This window comes from Poecilia mexicana, unplaced genomic scaffold (genome assembly GCF_051168715.1).
Source record: "Poecilia mexicana isolate PSO_F unplaced genomic scaffold, ASM5116871v1 scaffold_7, whole genome shotgun sequence".
Taxonomy (NCBI): domain Eukaryota; kingdom Metazoa; phylum Chordata; class Actinopteri; order Cyprinodontiformes; family Poeciliidae; genus Poecilia; species Poecilia mexicana.
Window position 1 is genome coordinate 21588307 of NW_028263376.1, and position 21050 is coordinate 21609356.

The following is a 21050-nucleotide window of genomic DNA, read 5'->3' on the forward strand; positions in this document are numbered from 1 at the left end:
CACTCCATAGTCATCGTCAGCGTGTTGGCCTTATTTATGATTCGGGACCGTTTCTCATTCAAACGTAACAAAAGAACTAAAATGAACCACTACCATTAAAACGCATGCAGTCATTCCTGAAACTATAAAAGGTAACCATAAATGTAGCGACGTGTTTTTTTTTTCCCCAGCAGGCCTGGTTGATCCAGTTAAAACACTAACATTCCCCGAAGGCCCTCATAAGCAGACCGTATCGTTACATTTGACGTCCCTTCTCTCTGTGTTGCAGTTCATTAGCTTTAAACCGAAGCGTTTTAGACAAGAAAGTTGCCTATATAAGCGTAATTCAAAGAGCAGTGAGTGCTAGGATCTGTAGGTTGTGTGTGCTCACCAAGAGAAGTTAAAAAAGTTGTGCTCCGCCATAACTTTAGGGAAAAGTGGCGTCGGTGACATCATCATAATTGCAACGCATTCAAAGAAAAAAAAAAAAAAGGAGGAAAAAGGAGTCAAAACTGGTGGAGCTCCCGACGTTGAATCGAATAATCCTACAGCGGATGAATATTGCGTTAATCACGGAAAGGGGAGGTCACAGGTGGGTCCTCTTTTTTTCCACGAACCACCTAAAACAACAGGAAAAAGTTTAATCCTGCAAGTCGTGATATGCGAGAAGAAAAAAAAAGGAGAGAGAGAAAAAAAAAAACTCCAGTCCCTCAAGTCATACGACGAGGGATTTTCTTCGACTCCAGCTTAGCACTTTCCAAAGTACAAGTCCGACGAAGTGCTTCGTAATGCGGCGCTGTTCCAATCAATATTTACGTTGTTTGGGGAGAAGGTGAAACGGGCTGAGTTGGTGTTGTGCGTCCGTCTGACGCCAGTGATTGAAACAGGACCTTGCAGTCATAACAAGACCTGCAAACATCGCTCACACTGCGCAAGTATTGCACACACTTAAACCCTCCCACCGAGGCCACACTGATGGTTTTACGTCGGTAAGATGTGCAGCTAATTTTTTTAAACGCTCGCATATTGATATAATCGCATTTAACTTATACACACTTCAAAGTCCTGCTGTGTCGTCGACGTAGACTTTAAAACTGTGCACATAAAAGCTTAAAAACAATAGTCGCCTTTTGGTTAAGTTAAAACACGTGAAAAGTTAACGTAATCAGACAGCTTAGTCAGTTTAAAAGTACATTTGTTTTTGAAGAGTGAGGGAATTAGCAATCAGCGATTTGTTTTAACGAGTAACTCATAATGTTATCATGCGCGCCCTCTGCTGGCGAAATGTTGGTATTGTGACATCTTAGCTTTGGAAAATTGCTTGCTTTTATTACTGCTCTTCATGTTACATTGGAAATATTTGGTAAGAGAAAAAAAACAAAACAGAAGATGACGTGCATCCAGTTTACACAAGCAATACATTCTCTTAAAGCCCAGCAGACATAAACACATTTTACCTCTTATCTGCAGTGTAGGTGATGTTTTTCAAATATTATCACTGTTTTTGCTATCCACAAAAATGGCTTATTTTCTCTGAAATTGACCTTGAAACAACATATAACTGTATACAGCTGCCCAGCTCCACTCACAATGTGTTCATGTCTGTGGCATCCCGGTCTGGGTCCCCTGAGGTACCCAAATCACAGATGGCCCGGAGGTCCCTTCAGCAGGCTGGAGTTGACACCATCTTAGAGAGAAGCAGCTTTGTTAACATCCTGTATCTGCATCTCCTGATGGGTTCAGCATATATTGTTTCCATAAGGCAGCTCTAGACAATTCCGAGAAGAGATTAAAACATAAACCTATGTTTATGTTCAAAAGCAACAACAGGCATTAACTTTGATTTATGGAACTTTCCAAATACCTATGGCTTTTTTACAGGCAAGTAATCAATCCAACAGCTAACAGAAACACCAACTAATGTTTCTGTGAAGATGAGGGCAGGGCTTTGTCATTGTGAAGCTTTTTAAGGTATCCCTCTCCTCATACAATTGATCTACTATTTGTAATTGGATTAGGATTTAATCAGCTTTGAATTTATGCCAGACAGATTGCTATTGTGGTTATTTTCCTGACTGAAAGCTTACAAGCTTCTAAAACTTACCATAATAGAAACCAGAAAACCTAGCGCTAGAGCATTAGATCCAAGGCCACCTTAAGACAGATGAGAGCATCTCTTCCACCTATTGATCCATGCACTGAGCACTCCTAGCTGAGATGCTTACAGCTCTAATGAGTGTTTCTGTCAGTCCTCTTGTTTTCAACAAACTGTGCATGCAAAAGTTGAAGGCAATAATGCATACATTCATCAATATTTGGTTTAATGCATTTGCAAGAGTTGGAGAAATTACTTTTTGTCACCGTCATGAAATAATTCTGAAATAATTGGAAATAATTAAATTTATTTACGGTAAATTGAATGGTTTCCCGGGACACGCAGCATATTAAGCATAGTTCATAAATGCTTCATAGGTCATGATCTGGTCACGATCTTTCCAGAATTCTCCATTCCCCCCACCAGACGTGATGTTGGATCACGGCTCAGTCGAAACACTCAGCTGTCTCCAAATTGCAACCATTTAGCTTTTCAGTTGAGGTTGAGTTAAAGAATTTGTAGTCAGTGCTCTCCAGCTGAACAGACACAGCACATGATAATGCTACCACTGTGCTACACAGCTGGTAAATTTGGCCTTAAACCATAGCCTTGACTTTACTCCTACAAACATGCTTCCTATCACTCAAATATTGAGGTCAAATACCTCAATCTTTGTCTTATTTTTCCATAAAGCCCTCCTCCAGAAGCAGTCCATGTGGACAGTGGTATTTTTAGTCAAGCTGCAAGATTTCAATTGTATGGATATAATGATTCTCTTTCCTCTATCTTTTATCTACTCACATGCACACTGCCGCACGCTTACATAGCTCACATAACCATAACATATAGGACTGGCGACAGTCACACATAAACCAAACTGATTAAGGCAAGGCCAACTCCTGTTAGAGATCGTGCAAAATGAGAAGAAGCAGAACTTGCGCTGCAATCTGTGCTTCACTTGGTAGCACCCTAAAGGTCCGCTGAGTGGAGCCAACTCTGGATGGTTTATGTCTCTCTGTACCTGTTCCATTTCTTTCAACATTTGATCATTTTTGGCACTAAAGCCTGTTTTATACTTAACCAAATCTCCTTATTTCTCAAGGTAAATGACACTGAGGGGTTTTGATTGGGTCCCGGAACTGGTAAAGGGACCTAGGTACTACAACACAATCCATGGAGCTAAAACTTGCTTCACTGTGGACTGGTGTTCCTGCTGCTCATGGTGGTTAAACTATATTTGTTCCTGGGTTGTTTTTGAACACTCTAAAAGATTTTCTTTCATCTTAGGGTGACAGTTTGGGCCACATTGTTTAAACCTAGCCATTACTGGATGTTCCAACATGACAACAAACACACACATAAAAACTAACTTTAGGATGGAAGAGATGGCTAGCAGCTTCTGGAATTGCCCTGACCTTAAGTCTGTTGAAAATTGGTGTATTATGCATAAAAGTCAGGTCTGTTCTGGGAAACCAACCAAATTAAATAAACTCTGTCACTTCTGATAACAAGAGTGGCTGAGTATCCAGACAGAACTATGCTAAAAGCTTGTTACTTGCTACAAAAACTACGTAACTGAAACATAATCATGTATAATTTTAGTGTTCATAGTAGTTTGGATTTCTACATAGTGTTAAAGTTCATCAAGTGCCTCATATGTGTTGTCATATAAAACATTCAGATTCTAAAATACATTTGTAAATTGTGGTATTTATCTTGATGCTCTCAACACATGGAATATTACAGCAAGAACTTTCTGTGAAGTAGGAAATAAAATGAAAGTCATGCCAGTTGTGTTAGATTTGTGTTACCGTGTTGATATTTGTATACCATTTTTAAGTATCAGAACTGATCAAAATCCGATCAATTTGTTCTATTCCAAAATCTGACAAATGAACTGTTATGAGGTGGACAGCATTGAATTATGAACAAAGTTGGTGCCACTTATGTTGTTCCATTAATATCTGAGGTTGAAATCTAAATTTGAGAATGAAGTCAAAAACAAATCAAATGAGTTTCAGGTCCAAGCTTTACTTGACTAGGATTGGTAAGCTAAAACATTATATTTATTGATAAAAAAAAAAAAAACTCTTTAGAAACATCTAATTGACATCTTTAGTTTGCAAATTAGTTTTACAAGATCCAAATTCTAAAAAAAATGCAAATAAACAGTTTTTATACTATTTATTATGGATTTTGAGGTCTTGGTTGATGAGAAACCGCTCAACTCGGAATTTTAACATCCAGAAATATTTATTTTCATTTTTGTAGCTTAAAATCTGGAAATATCGATTTGTAAGTAAAATGGAATGCTTAAACTGTTTCTTTCAATCAATCGTGCAAAGCTAACGGACATTGTTTTTCTCTTTCATGTTTTCATGACAACACAACAACCCCCCAAAATATCTCAGCGTTAGAAAATTGTGGTGCAAGAAAAACCTGCTTGTAATTATTGAGGTGATCCGTATATTTAACATTTTGAGAGTAACTGTTTAATTTCTTCAATTTGAAAGGAGAAAGCGAAGTTAAATCTACAGAAGGCAAAATGGGACCGTTCCGTGTTTCTGATTGGCTAATATCCAGAGGCGGTGTCCAGACTTCTTCGCATATTATTGGTTGCTTGGCGAATCCGCGGCCAATGACTGTGCGGGTTTTTACTGGATAATGCGAATGACAATTCAGGAACTCCTGCTGGCACCGCATGTAGCGCAAAGAAGGAGGCGTAAACACTGACACAGCTAGGTAGCCATCAAGGTAAGCAATAAAACGGCTTTAATTCTCGTAATCATGACACTATTTATGTACATTCGTTTTCCACTTATTGCGTGTTGAAATCACCAATGGCATGAACTTTGTTGTTTGGTTTGATTCCTCCCGTTAAAAGGTTCTGCTTTTAATTATGTTTGCTCCCACTAAAACTCTAGCAACGGGCTGTTAGCCCGGCCTGCTAACGTTAGCTCGTCACAACGACTTTGGTGTGTGCGCCCTGGCGGGAAATTTTGTTTTCAAGGCATATTCCCCCGAATGCCCACCAAAATGCGTGTATTGTGTATATTTCTTACAATTAATGACGGATCGTCTGGTTCTTGCTGCGCAATGTGGCTCGATCGTCGACCGAAGCGCGTTTCTTGGTCGTGAGGTGTTGAGCTAGTGTTTGCTAGCAGCTAGCCTAGCTGGCGCTACTGTCTCGCGAGTACGCAGGAGAAAAATCAACGTGACTAGGCCAACGTTAGCGGAGTTTCAACCTTTGGCATTGTGTTTTCTGTTTTGCGAGCCGGTAAACATTTAGCATTCTCACGCCTTGTCTAAATTCCTGGAGTGTGTAATCCGTTTATGCGTTCCAAGCTGTTTGTTTTCTGTTTTAGTCGGTTAGACTTGTGGCTTTGTTGCTGTTGAACACGCTTCATCACATAACACGATGCAACGCGCTACTCACGGCGTGCTCTCGCAGTTATTCCTCTGCTAGTCAGCAGATTTCCACTAACGTGGATTATTTAGATTAAGTTCATTGTGCCTGAATTTATCCTATATAAATGTCTAAGTTCAACAGATAGTTTTGTTTTTAAGTTGCCCGTTTTAAACGTTGTAGCCTCCTGGTTTTGTGACTTTATGCTAGGTCCTATTTTTAGGAGCCTCATTACCTTACTTAGTATTCACGTTAGTGCTTCATTAACTTCCACTCTTCTTGACCTGATGTCTTCAGCAAACAGAAGGTCGACCTATGGCGATCACATCATGATCCCACTGAGGAAGTTTCTGTAAGTTAGCTCAGTAGTTAGCCTGATGGTTGATGTTAGACGCAGCAGCTGATGAATGTGTCCCCCTGATCATAGAGTAGAACCCCACATGGTAGTCATTTTGTTGGTTTGATTGAATCTTGAAGAACCATGTCAAAATAAGTTTCTCAGCAATTAAAAATATATATATTTTATAAACCAAAGCAATCAGAATTATTTGATTCTGTTTATTTATGTAGCTTCAATTTACTACAAATATTCTGATTTACTACAAATATTCTCTGAAGCCACTTGACAAGGACTATTGTATTCATTTACACAAGTTATTACAACTTTATAGACAAATTTATTTCAAATTCAACTCTAGTTATAATAATACTAATTTGTAAACAAAAAAATAAAAATAAGTAACATTGTCCAGGTGAGTTGAAGCACATTTTACTGCGAATTTAAGTAGGCAGTAAAGTTGTTAATGTTTTCCAGGAAATGACTGTATCGGAGAGAAGTGTTTACCTCTGTATTGTTTTTCTTTCTGTTTAGGTTATGGAGATGAGCAGCAACAGTGAGTGCTTTGGATGTGGCCGCTCTGGTCATTGGGTCAAGCATTGTCCTAATGCCAGTGGTGCGCGTGGACGTGGCAGGGGCCGGGGACGAGGAAAGGGTACTGTATGCATTTCTTTCTCTTTTCCACATTGAGGATAAAATTATTGTTTCAAATATTTTAGCTTTATATGCCTTTGCATATTCTACTCTGGTTTCAGATATAATACATTCTTAAGTTTTTTTACAGGATTTCATGACTTGTCGCATTTAGTTTTAGAATACGAATTGAAAACAATCATATGACTCGACTCATTGTTTTAATCATATTTATACATTGTAATAATATTACAAACTGAGTATTGTTCTAGTGGCAGTTAACCAAAAATGTGAAATAAAAAAAAAAAACATACACACCCTTATTTGCATACTGTTTTTGACATTACAGAGCTGTTCTGTTATCGCTGTGGAGACCAGGGACACATGGCCAGGGACTGTGACCAAACTGAGGATGGTGTGTAACATGGCTTTTTTTTTTTTTTTTTTTTAATTTATTTTCTGTATTAGTTGTTTTTTCACAGGGGATAAAGTGATAACCCTTTTTTTTTACCACCTCCTCCGTGTCCAGCGTGCTACAACTGCCACAGGAGTGGTCACATCTCCCGGGACTGCAAGGAGCCCAGGAAGGAGAGGGAGCAGCTCTGCTACACCTGTGGCAAAGCCGGCCACATGGCTCGTGACTGCGACCACGCCAACGAGCAGAAGTGCTACTCCTGCGGCGGGTTTGGTCACATCCAGAAGCTTTGCGATAAGGTGAAATGTTACCGGTAAGTGGAGTTTTTAAGAAGTTGCCTAGCTTTTTTTTTTTTTTTTTTTTTTTTAAGTACTAGTATATAACTTTCTTATTTTATTATTATTTTTTTTTATTTGTTTTTGTCTTTAGGTGTGGTGAGATTGGTCACGTCGCTGTGCACTGCAGTAAAGCCAGCGAGACCAACTGCTACAACTGTGGAAAGGCGGGCCACCTGGCAAAAGAGTGCACCATCGAAGCAACCGCATAATCAGCACCCTCTGTTGCCCCTCCTTTTTTTTCAGATTGATGGTTGGTTGTATTATTTTCTCTGAATCCTCTTCACTGGCCAAAGGTTGGCTGACAGAGGCTAGTCCCAGGCCTGTGAGCCTCTCGATATGTAATACAAAGAAAGGGGTGATAAAAAATATCTTTCTGCATTCAATACAAAAAAATGTTTTAGTTTGGTAGCGGTGTTATGTATAATGCTTTGTTAAAGAACCTCCCCCTTTCCAGGCCACTGGTGATCAGTGAGGAATAAACGGGACTAAACATATGGGAATCTATAGGACCTCTGAGCTTGTGGACATGCATCTCAGTAAAATGAGATGGAAGACAGGAGTAAATGGAAACCAAACATCCATGTGTGGTTATTTTGGTTTGTTTTAGTGGAATATGAGTTGGCCAAGAGAGTTTGACATGGAAACAGTTCATAACATGATGCATTTCAGCCCTACAAGCAGCTACAAGTGGGCGATAACAAACGCTATATTACTAAGATATGAAAAAAAAAAAATTTTGGAGGTATTAAAAGAAACATGCTCTTTTATAGAAATCTGTTTACAATTTAAATATCACTTTGGTAGTCCAAGGTAGATTTTCTGTTTTTAAAAAAAAAAATGGCTTTGGAAATGTTCTGGTTTCCATTTTTTTTTTCCTTTTTTTTTTTTTTTTTTTTTTTTTTTTTTACCTTGGCAAAAATTTAACATCAAGAACAGTCGTCGGAACAGCAGAATTAGGAGTTATTTGGGAATGACAAATGTTTTCACAGAAATCAAAATGTTATTTTTGTACAATATCACTTAGACTACTGTATAAATACCATTTGCTTGTACTCAGTTTTTAAGTCGGAAGGAAAGTGCAACTGAAGTCCTAGAAAATAGAAATGTAATTTTAAACTATCAATAAAGCTGGAGGAGCACGGGGAGGAGTGTTTTTGTCTGATTTTCATTGCAAAATATTTCAAAGTTTTAACGTTTCAGCATAATTATATTAATATAGCACTAGCTTAAGTGTGAACGTCACTTTTTTAAGATAAATTGGTCCAATTTTAATTAAGTTATCCTGAAATATGTAATGAAATTCAACCCCACAAACATGGACATTCTCAGTAAAATGCAGCGATATTCAGTTTAATATCTATTGGTAAAATTAAAGAAGCAACGTCATTCAGTGCTGTTGCTTTCCATATAAACCTTTTAAGAAAAATGCATTATCAGAGGTACAATATGACAGTTTTATGTAGTTCTCCCGTAAATATTTGCAATATTGTATTCATAGAGTAACCCTGTTTCCAGTTTAATATGTAGCGATATAATTTTAGGGCAACTGCGCTTAATGTGGGGGATTCCTTTGTCGTGAATTTAGGACACGAGGACAGCCAGCAGCATGCGTTTTAAAGGTAGCACAATAAGGAACTTCATGTTCATCGTGTGCTTTGGAGAACCTACACAACATACACACAACTGCCCCCCCCCCCCCCCGTTAATTACATGCAGAAAATACGATGATCTCAAAGTGGTTTTGATGAATGAAATCCGCTGTTTGTCCGAATAAGAGCTGGTAAGCTCCACCTCGGGTGTCTAAAATGGCAGCGGGGGTTGCGGTGCAGATGCAGCGCATAGAGACCCTCCTCCTCCTCATTCTGCGTCACCATCTCTGCTCCAGTCATATTTTAAAGAAAAAAAACCAAGCCGAGCAGCCAGCCAGCGCGGCCGGTGTGAGCCGGCTCCTGCTTTATGTTGGGGGGGTCGTTTTCATTTATTTATATACACGCCGGTTGTTTTTTTGTTGTTTGTTTTTGAACCCCCTGAGGGGTAAGCAAAGGAGATGAGGGGACTCCTGCCGTTATTCCGGGGCCTGCACACCGTGAGTAACCGTCAAGCCAGGCGCAAGGCTGGGATTGTCGGTTCTCGGTGCGGGCTTTGCGGAACTCAGTCTGTGAACAAGGTACGGTCCGAGCTGTTGCTGCTCCTCGGCTCAGAAGAACAATAACGCTGTTGAACTCAGGCTGGGCCTTCAAGTAGTTTCGGAGATTTGTTTCAGTCTAACGAATAGGCGTTGGCGTAAAATGTTTCACGGAACTTTGTGAAGCCTGGATGCGCTGACGACAATGAAACGAGAGGAGGGGTGGGGGGTCCTGACATCAGGGCAAAGGCAGCTGTAGCCTTTGCGCAACTGTTTTAGGGGAACAGTTGCTTTTATATTTTTTGTTTGTTTTCAGGAAATTCTGCCTCACATGACAGGAAGGCACATTCTGATGTGCTATAGACATGATTGGAAGATCTTTGAATGACTTGTGATGCAGTAATAGTTAGACCCGGCCAAAGGTACAAGCAAACTAAGCTGCTGCTGTTTGCCACCCAGACCAACAGGGGGCTCCCAAGAGCTCTTCTCAGAGAGACCACATAACTCAAAACTCCAGATTTGTTGTAGGATCAATCTCAAGCTTACTCATTTCAAAGTTTCAAATGGACCTGTAATAGCAAATTTCAAATAATTTAAACTCCATTATAACCCGTAGCACAAAATATACTTTTTTTTTTTACTTCACATCTAAGTATGTTTTTTAAATTTAGTCACATAAATAAACATATTTGATTCCATAAAACAATTACAGAATATTTAGATTATAATTTTCTGTATGACTGTATAAAATACTAATTTAGTTTTTAAAAATTATTTGTTGCTTGGCACAATTATCCTGAGAGACAAAATTAGAGCCTGTCAGCTTTACAATCCCCCATTGTACTGCTGTATTAGTATTCTGTCACATGTAACTGGCCCTTATTATTACTGCATGTCCTACTTAACTAAATCACTAAACTGCTGTAAAGAACAGCAGTAGAAACCAATTATAGACATTATGCAGGCCATTTGTGGCCTAATAAGGCAATATACAGTATAATTGAGAGAAATGAAAAGTGATGTCAAACTGTTGAATGATTACAGAGTTCTTAAACATCTTATTGAGGAATACCAAGCTTTGAGTGGAAGTTGGAGGCAGAGTGCAGATTGAGTTAGTAATAAAAAGAAGAACTTCGATCTGAAGGATGCTTGCCCCTATGCTTTGCCCAGTTAAGTGTCATACCGTGTAAGATTTATATTACTCACTCAAATAGCAAACTCTCATCGCTCTCTTAACTTTATGTGAGGAGTTTTGTCTGAAATTGAGCTTCTTTGTCACAGGACATTTTGTACTGACCGACCATGTGTAAATTTATCTCCTCTGGCCGGAACATTTCGTATCTGATTTATACACCTGACCGTTTAGAGTAAATTTATGTTTTCTACGTATAATTAAATTGTGTTTCAGCATCACCAATAATAATGCCTACCAGGTGGTTAGTCACAGTTTCCAGTTTTTCCCAATCCATCAAATGGAGGAATAGCGCCACAATTTTTTAGACGGTACCAAACAGAAATAATTTGTAAGTGGGATTTAAACATATTTTATGACCGCTTAACTTTGTAATTTATTTAAAACAGTTAACTTTAAAGAGACATAAATAGATATTGAGTGGTATAACACATGGGTATGGCATGGTTTGATGAAGGGTATAAAATGGGAAGGGGAAAACTGGGCATGAGTCGATAAAATAATAGATATATGGAAATAATGTACATGTAATAAGGGGCCCCAGCTACCAGGGGTAATCTTTGTGATTTTTCATTGATCTTCATTGGATCAAACTTTTTAAAATCAACTTTTACACAGCTTCTCAATAATTTTTCTATGTATTTATTGCAGTTCACATCATGCAACAGTTTCTCTCTTTTTCCCCCTTCAGCCACAGCCGAGATTTGGGCTGCTGTTCGACATTGATGGCGTGCTCGTCCGAGGACGGATGCTAATCCCTGCAGCCAAACTGGCTGTTGAGAAGTTGGTCGACTCTCAGGGAAGGTTTGTGGTGCCAGTTGTTTTTGTCACTAATGCAGGGAACTGCCTCCGACAAACAAAAGCAGACCAGCTCTCTCACATTTTGGGAGTGCCTGTGAGTTACAAAACACACTCCGTCCTTTTGATTGGTCTGGTTTACCCTGACATTTCTGCTAACATTACTTGCTCTACTTTCAGATTACACAAGACCAAGTCATCATGTCCCATAGTCCCCTGAGGATGTTCAAGAAATTCCACGATAAATGTGTCCTGGTGTCGGGACAGGGGCCTGTCCTGGAAATTGCTAAAAAGTATTAATAAATTCTACCCTTTTTGCATTGCTTCTTAATTGTTATTTCCTAAGCAAGACCTAAAGGTTAAACTAATTCTTTGTTAAATTCCTGTATTTAGTGTTGGCTTTAAGAATGTTGTCAGTATTGATATGGTGAGGGAGTCATACCCCTTGCTGGACATGGTGGATCACAACAGACGTCCCAAACTGCCGGTGAGATATTGCAATATTTGCTGAAAATTAGATGTTTTACAAAGAAATCCCCATATTTTGATTATATAATAAATATGTCTTATCATATAAAACAAAATGCATTGAGATTATTTTCTCTTGTTTCAGTCCACTCCTGTTGTCAGCCTTCCTAAGGTTGAAGGTATGAACAAATGTTCTTCCATTTCCTTCTCAGCGTTATACTTTTGCCATGTCAGATGTTGTATTCACTGATTTAATCTTGTATCCAGCTGTGGTTTTGTTCGGGGAGCCAATCCGATGGGAGACAAACCTGCAGCTGATAATTGATATTTTATTGACCCACGGTAACCTCAACAGTCCCCACCAAACCCATGCGGTACCTCACCTCCCCCTGTTGGCCTGCAACATGGACCTGATGTGGATGGCAGAGGCAAACTCCCCCAGGTAATCTTCTTGTAAAGATTGATGCTGACACATGGGCATTTTTTTGATCTAACAAACTGGATATTGTTGTTTTTTATTGTTATTATTATTATTATTATTATTATTTTTTTTTTTTTTTTAGGTTTGGCCATGGAACATTTCTTGTGTGCCTGGAGAACATTTATAAAAAGATAACTGGCAAAGACCTGAAGTACGAGGCACTCATGGGAAAGCCCAGCGAGCTGACGTACCATTTTGCGGAGTATCTCATCAGAAGCCAGGCCATGCAGAGACAATGGAAACTTCCCATCACTTCCCTTTACGCTATTGGGTGAGACCTTTTATCTCTGCAGACAGTTCCCACCTAAGTAATCAAAGAATAGAAACAAAGACAAAAACTACTGACCTAAATGGTGCGAAAATAATCACACCTTTATTAAACTACGGTGTGACACACCATAGTTTATATAATATATATTATTATACATTTAATAATGTATAATAAAGTAACTAAACTAACGGGCTTAGTTTAGTTACTTAAACTAAGCCCTTTTAAGTAACTACAAGTAATGTTTCAGTTTAACTCGTAGCACTAAAGTCCATTATAAATGTATTTACTTTCTTTTTTTTTCCACATTTTATCTTGTCACAACTTTTGCGATGATACATTTTGCTGGATGACAAATTGTTCCAGCAATATTATTGCTTTTGATAATATTGTTTTAAGACCACTTTAACATAAACAATAAACTTTAATTTCCAACAAGCATTTATTTCTGGAACTGGAAGTCATCTTAAATGTATAAAATAAGTTAACAAACAATTGAAATGACAAATAAACTCTGAAGTCTCCGTAAACAAAATTGCCCTTCACAAAAGGGGATAGTTGAGACCAAAGCATCAGACTCAAACCTTTTGTCATCCAGTAAGGAGGAAAGAGAGAGAGACAAGAAAAACAAACAGTTCCTGCAAATGGAAATTATTGAGCTTGTTTTAATTTATCATGCGATTAATTGATTTATTGCAACAGGCTTAACTACATCATTTAATTTCATTGGGATTTTATTAGTTAGACCTGCACAAAGTAATGCTTATAATAACTTTATTGTATTCCCAACTTACTCATACGCATAATTCTAAATATGTTCAACTAGTTCAACCAATCGGCTTTAGAGGTTGCCTAATTGGCAAATAAAATTCACCTTTGTGTAACTTAATCAAATTAGAAATACATGTGTTCCGTCAAGGATTGTCAGAGATCATTAGTGAACACACAGCATTGTGAAGAGCAAAGAACACAGGAGATAGGTGAGGGAAATATTGTGGATAAGTTTAAAGAAGGATTAAGTTATGAAATAATGCCCCAACCTTTGAACATCTGGTCAAGTGCTGCTTAATCTGTCTTCCAAAAATAATAATAGGGTATGGGACACCTGCAAATCTACCTAAACATGGGCATCTTCTCTGATTTGCAAGAACTCTTTACTATTAATTCTACACTCTATAATGACTTGCCAAAAGAAAGTAATTAAAAGTCCAGTTTGCCACAAGTGATAAAGGAGACAGAGTGAATGAGTGGAAGAAGGAGCTCTAGTCAAATCCGACCAAAACTGAACCTGTTGGTCTGAGAGAAATGGAAACCTAACACTGTACATCATCCTAGCTACAAACGTGGTTCCACCAACATGGAATACTGAAATGTGTATTAGAATGAGCTAATGTTTGAATTTCTGCTGCAGTTGAGCTGGTGGAGACATACTTCTGCAGTGTAAGTAGGGTCTACAAAGTGTTGACTCACTAAATATAAATAAATGCCACACCATTTTAAAACACACTGAATTTGGGGCTGTACCAAGGCAAAAGGTAAAAAAAAAAAAAAAAAACATTCAGAGGGTATCAATACATCTGCAAGGTAGTATGATTCTGTAACTCTTCCCTATTTTTCCCCACTATCGTAGTTAAACAGACCAATAGAAGACAAACCTGTTGTGGCATTTGTATTTATTTTAATTTCCCTCCTTTTCCATTGCCAGTGACAACCTCATGACTGATATATACGGAGCCAACATGTACAATCGCTTCCTGGAGGAGAGAGCCGCCATTAAGAACCCCAAAGCTGTTGCCCAGGTGGTGGCTGCCACCGGGTCCAGCACCGCCATGCCCGGGGGTGAGGAAGAGTTCGATAGCATGTGGGAAAGTGAGCTCGCTCTGCCCTCTGCCACCTCCTGTAAGTCCGTCCTGGTTTGCACGGGGGTCTACAATCCCAACGCAGAGGTGCCGTCCGACGCCAGTCGCTGTATCAAAGAGACCGTGTTCCACGGTCACCGGGACTTCAGGTTTGACCCCGCGCTGGTGGAGCCAAACTACATTGTGCAGGACGTGGCGGAAGCTGTGGACCTCATCTTCCAGCAGGAAAAGTTTGTGCCTCATTAGTGATTCGAGTCCCGAAAGGTTCTGTGTACCACACAAGCACACGTGTGGTACAGCATTAAGCTGGGAAACGCACCACTTAATACAAGGAGCTGTTGGAAGGGCATCACTGTGGACTTTGAGTAATGAACTGACAGACAGGGCATTAACATAATATAGGTCATCTTGTAAAGACAACAACATAAAGACAGATTTAAGAGAATATGAATCATTTAACTGTGACCGCCATGTGGTTTCGGTGTCGTCTTTAACAGTGTGTTTTTCGTAAGGAAACATGTTTTAGCTGCCTTATTTGACCATGGTTAGTTTTTAGATGATCAGCTGATCTAGAGTACAAGATTTTACCAGTGTTTTAGGAGAGTGTATTACAAGAACATGTGACTTTCATTAATCCCCTTTTAGATCTATGTTTACTCCGTTTACCCTTAAAGATCTATGCATGAACACAAGAGGAATAGATTTACTATAAGTCCAGATGTTTGATGTGCAATATTGTTCCTTCAGTTGTATTGTCTATCCACATTTTGTCTTGCTATGAGAGCCATAACCAATATTTGCACAGATTTCTAACTTTTGTTAAAAGTTGCTGTTTTCCTGCCATAACGTGTGTTGTTTAGTGTCCAACCTCTGTTTTGTGCTCTCAGATTTTTATTCCAGAGACAAAAGCTAACAGCACATCAATTAAGTCACACGTAAAGCCTTTACCAACTCATTTTTGCTGTATTTACCTTACCTTGGAAAAGAATATAAAGAATAATTGCAAAGTGAATTTAATGTGTGTTTTTCTCTGACACATTATTAGCAAATTCTTAAAAAGAGCAAACAAACATGTTCTTTTGATAATGTTAAAAGTAATAACGAAGCAACTTTTTTTTTATTTCAGCTATGTATTACAGCATTAAAATTAGGTTAACTGTATTTGTATTTGACTTGTGGTTACAATAGAAGGGAAACAGTAGCTGGTCAATCGATATACAAAATTTAGGCAATTGTTTAGAGCAATTTTAAAGCACAATCAAGTAACTATGCCAACTTCAGTTGTTATAAAAATGATGTATATATCAAATATAACTAAAAAAAAAAATTGACTTCACAATTTGATGTCTTGAAATTGGGCCTATGTCTCTTTAAGAAGCGCCCATTCTTTTAAACACTGCAGAGGATATCTAAAACATGCATGAAAGAGTCAAAGCATCACGCCAAGTATGTTTTCAATGAGGGAATAACACATGATGTAAAGCTAAAAAAGTTGTTTTTACATAACACCCAGCCCCCTTTAACAATTACAGTTCTTTAACATGTTAATGTCTGTACCAAAATGTTTTTTTTTTCTTAGTCATTCCAAAATCTTTAGTTTCAGCTCATGCTGTTATGTAATAAATACTGACCACTAAGAGGAACAGATTTTGCAAGCTGTGACCTTCAAGACAGTAGCGTGAGAAACCAACATAATTATTTGGCTGACTTTGGTTTAAATCCAGCTTAAGCCCATGCAAACACAGAAATGAAACAACAGTTGCAGAAAACAAGAAACAATGGTTGGTGCTTCCTTTGATGAATAGTCTGTACTTGATTAGCATTCTCTCACTTGGTGCGCCACTGATTTACGTTAATGTTTACCAGTCAATTTAGCTTATATGAGCTAAGCCAGATCAGTCCATCCAATGAAGAAAACAAGCTATGTCCAGGCACAGGCTAGTAGGCTGTGCTGACCTTCCCTTTTGCCTTACAAAACTAACATTTTTGATGTGGAAGGGGGAAAAACAGATTTTTTAAAATAAATAAAACTCTAATAAGTGTAACGAACATCAGTATTTAACATTTTTACTCTTATACTCCTAAATAAAATCTACTTTGTTGCCTTCAGAAGTTACTGAAATAGTAAAGTGTCTCTATTTGTGTGCAGTTTAACCGCAGTATAATTGCATCTGCTTAGTGAAGGCCTCAGAGGTTTGTTAGAGAACATCAGTGAACAAACAGCATCATGGAGCTCAAGGAACAATACAGACATTATAAGCTTTGAATTGATTGGAGCATTATTGAATCTATCTGAAAATAGGTGTTATGTGGGACCTACATAGATATGGTTTCCCACTTAGATTGATAGACACAACAAAGAGAATGTCATTTAAAGAAGTAAAGAGGTTTTAGGTAATGCTGGAGAAGACTCTGCTCTACCCAAATCAGGTTTTTGTAGAAGAGTGGTAAGAAAAAAGCCATTGTTCAATGAAAACTTTAAGAGCTATAAGGGGAAAGGAAAACATGTGATCATAGTAAATTATGAAAAATAGTAGTAAGTACCCCTACATTAGGATGTTTATGGAAGGTAAATAGTTCAGTATTGATAGCAGAAGGCAAATTGCAATTGATTGTAAGAAACTGAAGAAAAATTAAATAGCAAGTTTTCACATTTATTTAAGTAAAATTAAGTCTGGATCGTAAAATATAAAAACAAATGAAGTAAAACTCACACAGGTGAAGTTTCTGATAAATGGTCTGGTGCAGTTAAGAATGGAAACAAATTATAAAAACCCATGTAGCGTCTTTGCAAACCCTCACAGCCTCACTTCTCGCTTCTTACTTATTTGTAGTTCTGCTAAAGTATGAATAAAAGTCTAAGTGGCCTTTATCTTTATATTGTGCTTCTTGTGTAATGTTTCTAGCACTTGCGGGAGTAACTCCATGTTGGACTTGGAGACAAGTGGCCTCTCCAAGTCCTCAGACAAAACGACAGAATCAGAGTCGGCGCTGAGCCCCGACAGTTCTGTGTGCAGCTTCCTCCTGTGTTTGGGTTTCAGTGAGCGCAGAGAGTCCGCCTCAAATCCTGAATGTCGCTCTTCCACGTATATGGTGAAAGTAGATTTTCTGGCAAGTATTAAGCTCCACAAAAGCAGAATAATAATGCAGCACAGCATCACCGATGCGATGGTGTTGTAAGAGACATAAACACAGCCTGAGGTGCTTGTTTGATGTACGAGTGGAAAGGTGCAGTAGGAGAAGTAGGCATCACTTAGGTCAGTGATGGCGTTCTGAGCTACAGAGCCTGGACTGGAACATAAAGGCTCCTCTGAGACAACATCCCTGTTCTTCAGCAGCCAGTACCTCAGGTACTGGATGCTACAGTCACAGCGGAACGGGTTCGGAGACAGGGACACCTTTCTAAGGTTAGCCAACCGGTCAAACTTTCCTGGTGGCACTGAGGTGAGCTGGTTGTCTTGCACAAACAGTTCTGTGGTCTCTGAAGGCAGATGAGGCAACTCCATGAGGTTTAAAGAGCTGCAGTTGACTCTCAACCCAGATGGCTGGAGCTCTGAAAACACACAGGACTGGACAGTTCTCTGGGCACTTGATGAGGCCAGGAGAAGATAAACAGCTAAGGTCACACTGTGGAGCAGCATCCTGTAGGAACAAGTAATGTAAGTAATAAAAGTTCAGCTCACAAGGTACATTTGTGGTCAGAGGTTTACATACACATCTTGAGCATGAGTAAAAATTTTAATTTGGGCATTTAACATATGTCAAAAAAAAATCTTTAGAGACAAAACTATACTTACATATTCAAATATGTACATATACTGCATTTACTATTTAGTGTAATGTCCCTTAAGATTTATGGATAAGCAAATTTTTTGTAGCCGTCAACAAGATCTGCATATAATTCTGGCTGGATATTTGACCATTCTTCAGGTTAGAAATTGTCAAACTTGTTTACGCCAGCTGGTTTCCCGACACAAACATTTAAATATATTTTTTTAAGATATCAGGTCAGAGTGGCACTCCATCTCCAACTTTGAACTCTCTTCATCATATTTATGTTGCAGCAAATTGTAAGAGATATCAACTAAGGGCACTTAGACAGGCTCAGTTTATAGCTACAGCATTAAATTAGCTCCACATTTAGTTCAGATAACTGCAATTTATAACTATCCAGTCCAAACATATAGTCAAATCTGTGTCCAATTGCATACAGTGCAGGTCAAGGTTGATAATAAAACCACACACTCAAAGGTAGTGGATATATTTTTGCCGGTTGGTAAACAGTTATTGAAAGAAACACAGAACCTAAAGTAAACACAAAAGTGCTAGTGCAGGAGGACTTTCTATGTTAAAGAAAGGTTAATTGTAGTTATGGCTCTATTAGTGGCTTCATGTACTCAATAACAGTTAAACAAAAGCCTGAAGAATTATCTATTGGATGGAAAATGAAGAGGATAATATTATTCAATGATTTGGTCCAGAAAACTGTCATAGTTAAAGATGGGATCTTTGGGTCATTAAAAAAATACTTCTGAAGTTTGTTTTTAGGTCCTTGTGCCGTTGTGTCAAAGTTCACTCAATTTGACTCAAACTGTTACACTCCAATGAAGTAATATTTATGACAATAAAAAAAAATCAGTTCAAATTCAATTAAAAAAAAAAACTTTATTGATCCCAAAGGGAAATTAAATTAAATTCAAAACCAAGGAAATTGAAAACAAGAACCACTACAGGTTCAAGTCTATCATAAACCAAAAGATGCTTCAATACCAGAACTACGGTCTGCAGTGAAGAATGTGCAACATTTATAGGATTAAGACAGAGCTGACCAGGGAGGAAGCACCTGTTCCAAAAATGACGTCTTCCTGCAAGATTGCAATCTATTGCCCACATTGTAAAGCCAGATGTTTTCGAAATATGTAGTGGGGTGATACAAAGATTGAACTGTTTGGAGGAATCAAAATGACTTTTTATGGCCTAAAAAAATTGCATCATGATGAGCCGATTTGACTGTATGGGTTCACTGACTGAACAACCCAGGTTTTCTTAATTCTGAGGGACCGATGATCGGCCCTTGCTGCATGTGAAATCAATCTCATCCACTAATCTTATCTACCTTCACAAAGATCTGAAAACCAGCCACTGTTCCTTTTTGCTCTGCTGTGAGAGAGGACCGACTGACAGACCCGGCCACCAGGTCATATGCAAACTTTTCATTTATGTTTTATAAATGAAAGTACTACCTTGTGCAGCAAAAACAGTTTCGTATAATTTCATGAGTATTGTTAAACATTTTTTTTTCAGTTAAAGAAGATTGGGATATTGAAGGCATATTGTAGGCAGTTATAAAAACTAATTATTGATCAAAATCAAAATTGGCAGGTGAAGATTAGTGATTGGTCAGAAAACTTCAAAATAGGTGCATAAGAGAATGAAATAATAAAACATGACACCCACTTCTTTAATCACACCTCAAACGAAGTAAAAGTAAAAATGCTCTCAAGACTATGAGTTCCAAAATGGCGATCATCCCAAACCTGCATCAAAACTGGTTATCAGGAGGAAATGAAATGTCCCTGGTCTGAAATGTAGTAATACAAAAACTTATGGGTGATGCTTTAAAGTGGGATCAACTTGTATGCTGGGACACCATCCACTTCTAACTGACTTTACCAATTGCAAAGAAATACAGGTTACATATTCAGCCAGAACTATGAATTTTGCCAGAGTCTTTTTGATGACTACAATTTATGTTTCTCTGCAACATAATATCAGTGGAGTGTATGCATAATTTTGACCCTGTGTGGAAACAATAAATTCCCTTTGTTTTTTTTTTTTGTTTTTTTATCATATTCCCCCACTCAAAAATAATTCAGATGCAAAATGGAAATTCTAAAATTTCTATGAAATCCATGCAGTTGACGAGTTTATTTACATTTTTTGTCTGACACTCTCAAGACCAAAAAGAGCTAGGCCTATAACGTTCAATAAATTTTTACTAAACACAACACGTAAAAAAAAAATTAACAGTAGTTTGACTTCAGAAATCCCCCCGCCAAAAAAACAAACCTTTCTGTGTCAGGCCAATCTCAAGATGTCTTCTGCTGATGGCAGTCATCCTTATGAACTGTCTGCTGTTGTCCAGTTTGAACATTAGGAAGATCTTCTGAAACTTTTCCCCCCTCCTAACTGATGCGTAGTGAGCACAGAGATATAAAACCTCAAATTGAACGGCGTCAGGGTGAGGAGTGCACCAATAGCACCGCACAGTTATAGTTCACATGACATGAAGGAAGTCCGTCTGCTTTGAAGTGATAAGAGTTATCTATGAATATGTTAGCTGAGGCTTTCCAAACAACCCTGCAGTGAATGCACTGTAACCATTCACTGCATGGCTCGAGGCTGGGGATAATGGAAAAGTACAAATGGAAGCCTTGTGATATATGACATTGCTGATTGTATGTGCTAAAACCTACACCATCTGAGCCTAAAGACATGCTTCTGTTACGTAGTTTGGAAAAGTAAGATTGTACGCTTCCACCAAAGAAATTCTGCAGTCATACTTTCGACCTATAGGTGGGGTAACAGTGCAGGGTCCCATTTTTTCCTAATTTAAATTTAACAGATGCCCTCTAGTGGAAATATAGAAAGTGATG

At 38.3% G+C, this 21050-nt stretch overlaps 3 protein-coding genes across 4 annotated transcripts; 2 read left to right on the forward strand and 1 right to left on the reverse strand.

The window, feature by feature from the left end:
• The first annotated feature begins 549 nt into the window (after nt 1-549).
• cnbpa (CCHC-type zinc finger, nucleic acid binding protein a) lies at nt 550-8348 on the forward strand. Of its 2 annotated transcripts, none has more exons than XM_088007241.1 (5): nt 550-571; nt 6352-6472; nt 6800-6865; nt 6980-7178; nt 7295-8348. In XM_088007241.1, the coding sequence occupies exons 2-5, from the start codon at nt 6355-6357 to the stop codon at nt 7410-7412; spliced, it is 501 nt and encodes a 166-aa protein (XP_087863367.1). In that variant the 5' UTR covers nt 550-571; nt 6352-6354; the 3' UTR covers nt 7413-8348. The 2 variants fall into 2 exon arrangements, with proteins under 2 accessions (XP_087863367.1, XP_014825038.1); XM_014969552.2 differs by lacking the exon at nt 550-571 and adding an exon at nt 4688-4828.
• Nucleotides 8349-8942: 594 nt separating this feature from the next.
• Nucleotides 8943-15406, forward strand: LOC106903675 (haloacid dehalogenase-like hydrolase domain-containing 5). The gene is made up of 8 exons (XM_014967638.2): nt 8943-9370; nt 11212-11415; nt 11499-11611; nt 11712-11805; nt 11932-11965; nt 12054-12228; nt 12350-12538; nt 14241-15406. Exons 1-8 carry the CDS (start codon nt 9251-9253, stop codon nt 14638-14640), a joined length of 1329 nt encoding a protein of 442 aa, XP_014823124.1. The 5' UTR covers nt 8943-9250; the 3' UTR covers nt 14641-15406.
• A 76-nt stretch (nt 15407-15482) lies between these two features.
• gp9 (glycoprotein IX platelet) lies at nt 15483-20633 on the reverse strand. Its single transcript, XM_014969551.2, has 2 exons — nt 20464-20633; nt 15483-18036 (listed from the first exon to the last, which is right to left on the reverse strand). The coding sequence occupies exon 2, from the start codon at nt 18033-18035 to the stop codon at nt 17253-17255; it is 783 nt and encodes a 260-aa protein (XP_014825037.1). The 5' UTR covers nt 18036; nt 20464-20633; the 3' UTR covers nt 15483-17252.
• Nucleotides 20634-21050: the final 417 nt, after the last annotated feature.

Coding starts and splice junctions, on each gene's coding strand:
- cnbpa (XM_088007241.1), top strand. CDS start 6,355: ATGGAGATGAGCAGCAACAGTGAGTGCTTTGGATGTGGCCGCTCTGGT. Junction 6,866..6,979: donor CTGTGACCAAACTGAGGATG/GTGTGTAACATG, acceptor CTCCGTGTCCAG/CGTGCTACAACTGCCACAGG. Junction 7,179..7,294: donor GATAAGGTGAAATGTTACCG/GTAAGTGGAGTT, acceptor TTTTGTCTTTAG/GTGTGGTGAGATTGGTCACG.
- LOC106903675 (XM_014967638.2), top strand. CDS start 9,251: ATGAGGGGACTCCTGCCGTTATTCCGGGGCCTGCACACCGTGAGTAAC. Junction 11,612..11,711: donor GTCCTGGAAATTGCTAAAAA/GTATTAATAAAT, acceptor TCCTGTATTTAG/TGTTGGCTTTAAGAATGTTG. Junction 12,539..14,240: donor ACTTCCCTTTACGCTATTGG/GTGAGACCTTTT, acceptor TTCCATTGCCAG/TGACAACCTCATGACTGATA.
- gp9 (XM_014969551.2), bottom strand. CDS start 18,035: ATGCTGCTCCACAGTGTGACCTTAGCTGTTTATCTTCTCCTGGCCTCA.